General features: G+C 44.1%; 1 protein-coding gene across 1 annotated transcript in view; it reads left to right on the forward strand.

The window, feature by feature from the left end:
• DPF3 (double PHD fingers 3) overlaps window positions 1-3,218 on the forward strand; it is a 193,791-nt gene extending 190,573 nt beyond the window's left edge. Inside the window, 1 exon segment of the mRNA XM_021679542.1 lies at window positions 2,783-3,218. Coding sequence (XP_021535217.1) covers window positions 2,783-2,982 — 200 coding nt within the window. The 3' untranslated portion in view covers window positions 2,983-3,218.
• Window positions 3,219-8,203: the final 4,985 nt, after the last annotated feature.

Genomic DNA, 8,203 nt, shown 5'->3' on the forward strand with positions numbered 1-8,203 from the left:
TTTTTCTTCTTTGAGGCTTAAGAACGAAAAGCTGTGCCCTGGGCTGTAGGAAGAGGGGAAAGGAGCTTCTGGCTTATGTCTGGCCTCTCCACGAGGTGGATATTTCTTTGTGTGTATTGTGGTGGACAACAGTGAGCTAGTATCTAAGAAACACCTGGAGACACAAGCAACATGCTTCCTTGTATCAGATGGTGCGCACCTAGCAAAGAGATGTGTGTGTTCTCTGGAAATGCCCAGGGCATCCTGGAAGAGTATGGAAACATGAGTGTAAGGAGAACAGCCACATCTTGAGCTGTGGGAGTCTGAGGCCCCTGGCGCTCATGGGCACCTGCATAAAGACCACCTCCATTGGCCACTCATCCCATTTTCCCATATAAAACAGACAAAAGAGACCCTGATAGATCAAGGGGGCCAAAAGGCAGGTGTTCTCAGGGCTGATCTGGAGTCGACTTGGCGTGTTTTGAAATTTTCATCTTTGATCTCTCCAAAGACTAAAATGACAGAAACAGATTTGGGTCTTGTTCTCTCATTCTTAAACTGAGTTCAGGCCTTCAAGTTTTGTTCAAGATGTTTCATTTTGCAATTCTAACCAAGCCATTATCTTTGGCTAGTCGTGGTTGGTTGGTGAGACCTATTTTTCCTCTTGTTTGATGTGCTAGTGAAGCCAAAGCACAAGGCAGGGAGGAGAAATGATCTCAGCTTCATCTTCAGTCCAGCCCAGTGCTGACTAGTGGGTGAGATGCTGTTCAGCTGGGTGGTTGCTGTAGCAGTGAGAAGCCATGCTCCTTCCCATATTTCTCCCCACGGTCTTTTCTGCTCTGAGGCCCAGGAGACAGACTGAAGTGACCGCACCTGAGTTTACTGTAACAACTCAGTTCTTCCCTTGCTTTGCTTGCAAACCTGAACTTCAGTCTTTTTATATTTGTTTTTGGGCTTGTTTAGGGTTCCAGACTGACTTGAGTAGCAAATCAGTAATTGGAAAAGGACTGTGGTCTCTAGTGCACATACCCTCAGCAGCGAGCTCTTAAGGACCTGACTGGGTGGCCCGTCCATGTTCATTTGTTTTCCAAACAGGATACCTAATGTTGAACTCTTTACTCTGCTGGTGCTAGCTTAGAGGAGAGGGCTCATGTGACAGTGCACTCTGGGTTTTAAATACTTAAAAGAAAATGAATAATTTTAGAAATAATTAAAGAAAATGAAACAAGTGAAATTCAACTCAGTGTTTTTTAAAAGCAAACGATCAGACAAAATCTCTATTGCCAGAAGCAAAGTCACCTGGCGGAGTGATATTCTAGGCAGAATGTGATGGACTGTTATGGGTTTGGGGTGCATTAGAGAGGGCAGCTTCAGAATGCTCACTGCAAGCTGCTTGACTCTTCTCCTTTTCTTCCCTACAACGATGGGGTACTTGGATCTGTTCCATGGGCGACCGGACGTGGGCACTTCATATTGTCTATCCAAAGCCTCTCTCCTCCCAGCCTTTATTCAGCATTCCTCCCTGCCCCCCCACCCCAGGATCTGTCTGCTATGTGACTCAGGGGCTATTTGATACCAGCCTAGGTGTTCTCATTGCATTTGCCAATTTTGGTGGATGATTTAGTCAAGGTCTGACTCTGATGCTCCTGAAATAGTCACTACCTTGGGAATAAACAGGTGGCATTAGCCCATGAGACATGCTTGTGAAGGCAGGTGGGTGAATACTTCTCTAGGGCCTCCTTGGAGTCCTTCCAAGGAAGAGTGTGAAGCTCAGAAAAACTGTCTTTCCCTTCCCATCTTCCCCTCTACCTCTGTTTCCTGGGGAGAAAATGAGATTCCTGAAATTGACACCATAAGTGAAACATTGTGACCTCATTTGGGGGCGGTCCTGGGGCCCATTTACAGTGTGAATAAGTTTAAACCTGAGTTTTCTGGATTTCAGGATACTGTATTTTATTAGGCTTTGAAATCCCTATTTCCTGCTTTTTTAGTGCTCTGAGTTAGTTTGACAACTCTGGACTTTCTGGAGTAACTAAGACCGGGGCGTGTTTAGTGGCTGGAGTGTGTGTGTGTGTGTGCACGTGTGTGCACACACACAGGTGTGTATGTGCACGCGCATGTATGCGGGTGCAGATCATCGGAATTTCCTCCAGTCGTTAAAGAAAACAAAAGACTCTTCTGTTGCCTACCGCTTATCAGATTTTCCAACTTCTCGCTTTCAGTGCAAATGAACTACGTGGTGTAAGGGCAGAATTGAAAGGGTGCCATAAGAATGGGATTAGAAATGGGTAAAAATAAAAATAAAATGGATGGAGACTTAACCACCTTGAATGGGTTATCTGACAGTAATACCTTTGTAAAGCTGACTGTCAAAGTGAAGGACAAACAGTGTTCAAAGAAACACCAACCGAAAACACCAAAGAAATACCAACCAGGCTTAAAAACCACCAAGGCAACTCGTTGTCTGGGGCGGGGTTGAGCGGGCGTGCATGCGTATGCGTGCAGACGGAAGACGGGAAAGAAAGACCACGGTTGAATCTGTCGCTGTCAGAGCTGTGGACGTATGCATTATGGTAGAGATGATGCCTTTCTGGGGAGGGAGGAATCCTTTTCCCTGGAAATGTTGGCTTTGTCCCGTTACCCTGAATCCCTGTCACCAGGTGATGCACCCAGCTAATCCCTTTTGGTGTGAAATGGTTTTTGGTCTTGCTATTAAGAGTAACATTGTAAGAATGTAATAAGAATATTAATAGTGCTGTCTGTTGCTTAACCCATGTGCTGATATATTCATCATACATGTCAGCTCATTTGGGAGGAGAAGGCAGGAAGGAGGAGGCAGCGGCCGCAGCACGCACCACGGAGGACTTATTCGGTTCCACGTCAGAAAGTGACACGTCAACTTTCCACGGCTTTGATGAGGACGATTTGGAAGAGCCTCGCTCCTGCCGAGGACGCCGCAGTGGCCGGGGTTCGCCCACAGCAGATAAAAAGGGCAGTTGCTAAACCCACGGAACAGACTCTCTGGGCGACTAACCGTCACCCTCTGACTTTGGTCATTATTCTGGGTCTGATATATATTTTTTTTAAATGAAAGTCAACTTTAGGTTTTCCCTTCATCCTTGCTTTTTCCTCTCTCCTTCCACACGCATCCTCCCCCCCGCCCCCCATTTTGGGTATGTACAACAGAAGCACAAACTACTGAAACAAAGCAGAACAAAAGAGCAGGATAACAGTCCTTCAGAGAGATGGCATTGTGACGTACTGTTTATTTTCCGTAGAAATGGGAAGTTAGGTGGATTGTCTCTCTTTGGGGGGGGGGTGGGGATCTTTTTGACATGAGCAGAGTCGATTTCCTCAGTTTTCCTATTTATTGGCAAAATGAAGAGAGGAGGAACATTGGGTTTGGAAACAACGAATAACATTAAAAATGATTATTTATGTATTCTAGCTATTATTAGAAATGGACCTTTTTTTTTTTTTTTTTTGAGAGAGAGAGAGAGAGAAGGCAAATCAAAGCAATTGAAGTGATATCCTGCTTGGGAGAGAGCCGCTGGGGGAGGGATTGATTCAAGGACACCTAGTCGGGAGGATTTCCTCGCTGGGAGATGATGGTGCTTTCTGTACCCCACGGAGTGTGTGGCTCCCTACGGCAGACCCCCTCCCCATTTCTGCTCCCTGACCTTTCCATCTTCCTCCCTGCTTGCGAGAAAATGTCAGCAGCTCCTGGGAAGTCTGGGCCTCCGCGTGTGGCCTCCCTCCAGTGCCTGGGCCCTGACTCCAGCACCTCCCAGGCTCCTCCCCTCCACCAGCGTAGCTGCTGTGGTGTAGTCGCTGGGCTTCTCCTCACTTTCCTCCTGGCGAAGAACAATTTCCGAATGCAGGAATGGAATATAAACAGAAAGTCATGGACTCAGCAGTGACAAAGCAAGCCGAGGCCGCGCTCATGGAAGGAAGAATGATACCTCACAGTATATGTCCCTCTCCCCTGGCCCCTGTTGACAAACATAAATTCCCGTTGGATGATCAAGTCTCCCGTGTTTCTTCTTCCATTTTTTTTTTATAGTGCCCTCCAGGCACTTTGTTTTATGTTTCCAATAGCACCTCCTGAAATAAACCAAAGCGACACTTGCTCAAGGTCCCTGGGCGATGGAGAAGACCATCCACCCTGTTGGCAGTCCCAAGAATGAACAGCTGTGCAGTCCTAGTCAAAAGGTATGTGTTGGCTGGCCTGTCTTACAGGGAGGGCAAAACCATCATAGTTGTTTTTTTTTTTTTGGTTGTTGTTTTTTGTTTGTTTGTTTGTTTTTTCTTTCTTTCTTTCCTGTTCCTCCCCCGGCTTGTCTTTTGTTTTCCTGGGTTCACACCACCTTATTAGTGTGGGCCTGGCTACCGGCGTGGAGTGTCTTCCCTCCAGCCCTCTGCTTTCTGCGTGTGCATGCTTAGCCACGTGGACCTGGGCCTAGTGTGGCAACCGAGGCTTGCTTGGACTATGGGAGGGACCCTGTGCGGAGAATGGTGGGCTTCTGGCTTCTGGCTTCAGCCATAAGAGAAAGTGGCTGGGGCAGTGCTTGGCTCACTCTGCCTCCCTTGGCTGCATCTGGTGGGTGGAGTCCAGGGGTCTGAGGTCGGAGCTGGCTACTGTACTTGGGTGGAAGGAGAGAGTTTAGCCACATGGGGTCTGCATGTCTAGGGTGGTATTCCTTGGTCCACGGACCAACTTAATAGCCAAGGGCATGAGTCCAAATTAAAGAGGATCTCTGATTAGGAAAACACTCAACTGCACTGATCTGAAGATTCTAAACTTCCACGAAGTGTGGTCAGGGTCTCCGGCCGCCGTGAGAGCACAGGTCCAGAGACATGGGCGCTGCCATTTGGCTCGGGTTGGGAGAAGCAAGTAGCCGCCCAGGCAACAGGCCGCTTGTTAAGTGTCTGGGAAGATCTACTTTGACAATCCGGGCTTTGCAAATCTCCATGAATGAGACCTCTCATTAAAATAACAAACCCACCAAACAAAAGCAAAGACTAAGGAAAGAAACCCACAAATGGACTCTTTGTGCTTCCCTGGTAGCCTGAGACAGAAAGAACTTCTACTTTTCTCCTGCTTGAAATGTGTAAGTGCTGGCCTGGGCATTTGCTGTCAGTTGTGAGAGAATGAAAGGAACAAGCTCACCCACTTTGGGGATGTTCTGCCTAATCTGTATGTGGCCCTGCTCCTAGCAAATATGGAATAAACCTCCCATGTTGTAATATTCCTGCATGCTCACCTATGTGAAAAAGCCCATATGGTCAGCTGCAGTTGATTTCTGCTAAGGGGGTATGACCTGCTCTTGCTGTCATTCTCCTTATCATCTGTTCTGTTGCTTTGACTTAGATGTTGGATTCCTAGCATTGCGACTTGCTCTCACTGATGAAGTGTGAGCTTCTATGTTAATAAAAATATGTCTAACCAATCTATACGATCTTTTAAAATCTGTGTAGTTGTTTGTAGTCCTAACATTTTCAATGACAGCTTGCCTTTGAACTTGAAATTAAAAAAAAAAAAAATCTACTTAATTTGAATTATAAAAAGCCACCTAATTTCAGAGTCTAGCTTGGGATTCTGAAGGAGAACCAAAATGAAGACCTGTCTAAACAAGGCAATCTCCCATGGAAAGATTTATCCGAGGGTGGCTAAATGCTTCTCTATTTTAATTTTACGAGCAGAGCTGGATCTTCAGTTTCTCCTTTTGGGGGTAGTAGATGTCCTCATCTTTCTCAGTTGGTGTAGCCAACCGAGCATAGTAATATATCCTAGCATGGCCTGAGCACCTTGTCTCACCTTGCTTATAGCATCTGTCAGATGTTACATCCTTTAAAAAAACAAAAAGGAACTGGAGGGGACTTCAAAGATGATCAAGTTCAAATTTTCCACTTTTCTGTTGAGAAAGATCAATCCAGAGAGGTTGAGTGAGGTTTGAGGGAGTGGAATGAACGTAGCTTTGAAGACAAATGTCTTTTTTTTTTTTTAAAGATTTTATTTATTTATTTGAGACAGAGAGAATGAGAGAGACAGAGAGCACATGAGAGGAGGGAGGGTCAGAGGGAGAAGCAGGCTCCCTGCCGAGCAGGGAGCCCGATGCGGGACTCGATCCAGGGACTCCAGGATCATGACCTGAGCCGAAGGCAGTCGCTTAACCAACTGAGCCACCCAGGCGCCCTGAAGACAAATGTCTTAAGGTGAAGGAAGGAAACTCAAGAGGACGCGCAGGAGAGGAAGCTGGCTGTCTTGGGTTTCCAGATGCCTGCATGGTTGATGTTATACTTCTATCCCCCTTTCTCCATATAACAACTGCCAACATTTATGTGCCAGGCATTGTTCTGAGTGCTTTCCCTAGGACAGTTCATTTAATGTACCTAAGGCCTCACAGTTAATAAGGAACCAGTTTTTGATCCCTGGCAACCTGACTCCAGGACTTGTATTCCTTTATTATTGTTCAGTGCTTCCACTTGCATGGTCCTGTATATGGAATATAGGAATATATTAAATACATATATATTAAAAAAATTTTATTTATAATTTTTAAAAGTTTCGATATCATTAGTTTATTATAAAAGAGAGACATGGAAATTCTTTACATGATGTAAGCTTTCAGAATTTCAGTGGAATGGGCAGCTTCCTGTGATGCCATTTCAGTAGTGATTTTTTTCAATCTATGTACTTCCCGACAATGTCACCCATCGTCTCTAAATAAAAAGTAATCCTTGTCATCTAGAACTACTTTGGCGCCTCTGTATTCTGAGAAGAACTTTATTTCCAACTTTCATGCTAACTGGTTGAATCTCTCCACCCTTTCCTTTAGAGCCCAATCCAGCAAGCTAATACAGTTGCTTGCAATACTTTTCCTTGAGATTTTCCTGGAATCATAATGCCTTTTTTGGTTATGGTTTCGGCTGCACTTCTTTCAACTAATACTCCTTTTCCAACTAATACTTGGTCAAAGAGGGGAAGATATAGATAGGTAGGTAGGTAGATAGATATCCCTTGCTTTTTCTCAGGTCCAATCAAAGAAAGGGGTATTGTAATGAATATAGCTTTAAAAGATAATCTTATTAAAAGCAAATTTAAAACTGAAGAGTAAACAACTAGATCCCCAAAAAGACAATTCCGATTAAAATTCTGTGCAGAATATTGCAGAGAGCTCATCTTCTAAACCATCATTTCTAGACATTCCCTACTGACTGACACCTATTAGGAATGAAGTCTTTTTGTGTGTGTGTGTGTGTGACCTCAGGAGTTGCAAGAGCTGCGCCTGCAGTCAACACATCTATCATTTTGTTGCTGCTCTTGTTAAATAAGTATCACTACTCAAATTCAATATAAAAGAAATTAGAGTCATCAAGATGATCATCAATGATCTGACTAGTATCCTTTGTCCTCAGCTCAGGAAAGCACCACCCAAAATGCTTTAGACATGTCACCAAATTTTCTGAGTCTTAGCCCAAAGATAGGGGAACCAAAGATACAGAACTTTCTAAATTTGTTACAAACTTCCAATCCCCTGGGGAGAACTGTTGATGTAAAAGTGATGACTGTTGTTGTCTATCTGATGTTTTTTTTCCCCACCTAGAACAATCTAATCCTTTATTTCTGTTATTGAGACTGTGTAGAGATCAGGTCCTGCAATCTGTAACACTGGGAGTGAGAAATATGCATTTAATTTTTTAAAGGTACTTTAAAGTCAGTAATGCAATTTGCTACTGGTATTTTAGAGAGAAGGATTTAATAAAAATATGATGTTCACATCAATTGTACCCCTTTAAACCTTCCTGCTTACTTTGTGTCTCTCTATGCACCTAATGGGCTGCAGCCTGATATTGCCTTTAGATAGCACTTGAGGGAACACAAGATCATTACTCGGGGAGAGAACTAAAAGCTGTTTGGAGGTACTCACTTCATGGTGGAATAAAATTAATTAATATTATCCCAATATGTCTCCTGTTACATCTGATGAATATGATCTTAAACTTGTACTTACGGTTTGAACAGCCTCACCAGGCTCAGTAAGTGGTATTTGGGTCTTCTAATAATCTTTCCCTAGTCTATACGGACTTCTCCATAGATCATATTTTGAGATTTACTGAGTAAAAGGAGTAAAGCTTTTGAGGTCTTTCATTCAAGACCTCATTGGATTGAGAGGAGGTATTTGATGCTATAAAAACAAAATAAAACAAAACAAATTCACAT

The sequence above is a fragment of the Neomonachus schauinslandi genome, chromosome 9, assembly GCF_002201575.2.
Source record: "Neomonachus schauinslandi chromosome 9, ASM220157v2, whole genome shotgun sequence".
NCBI lineage: Eukaryota > Metazoa > Chordata > Mammalia > Carnivora > Phocidae > Neomonachus > Neomonachus schauinslandi.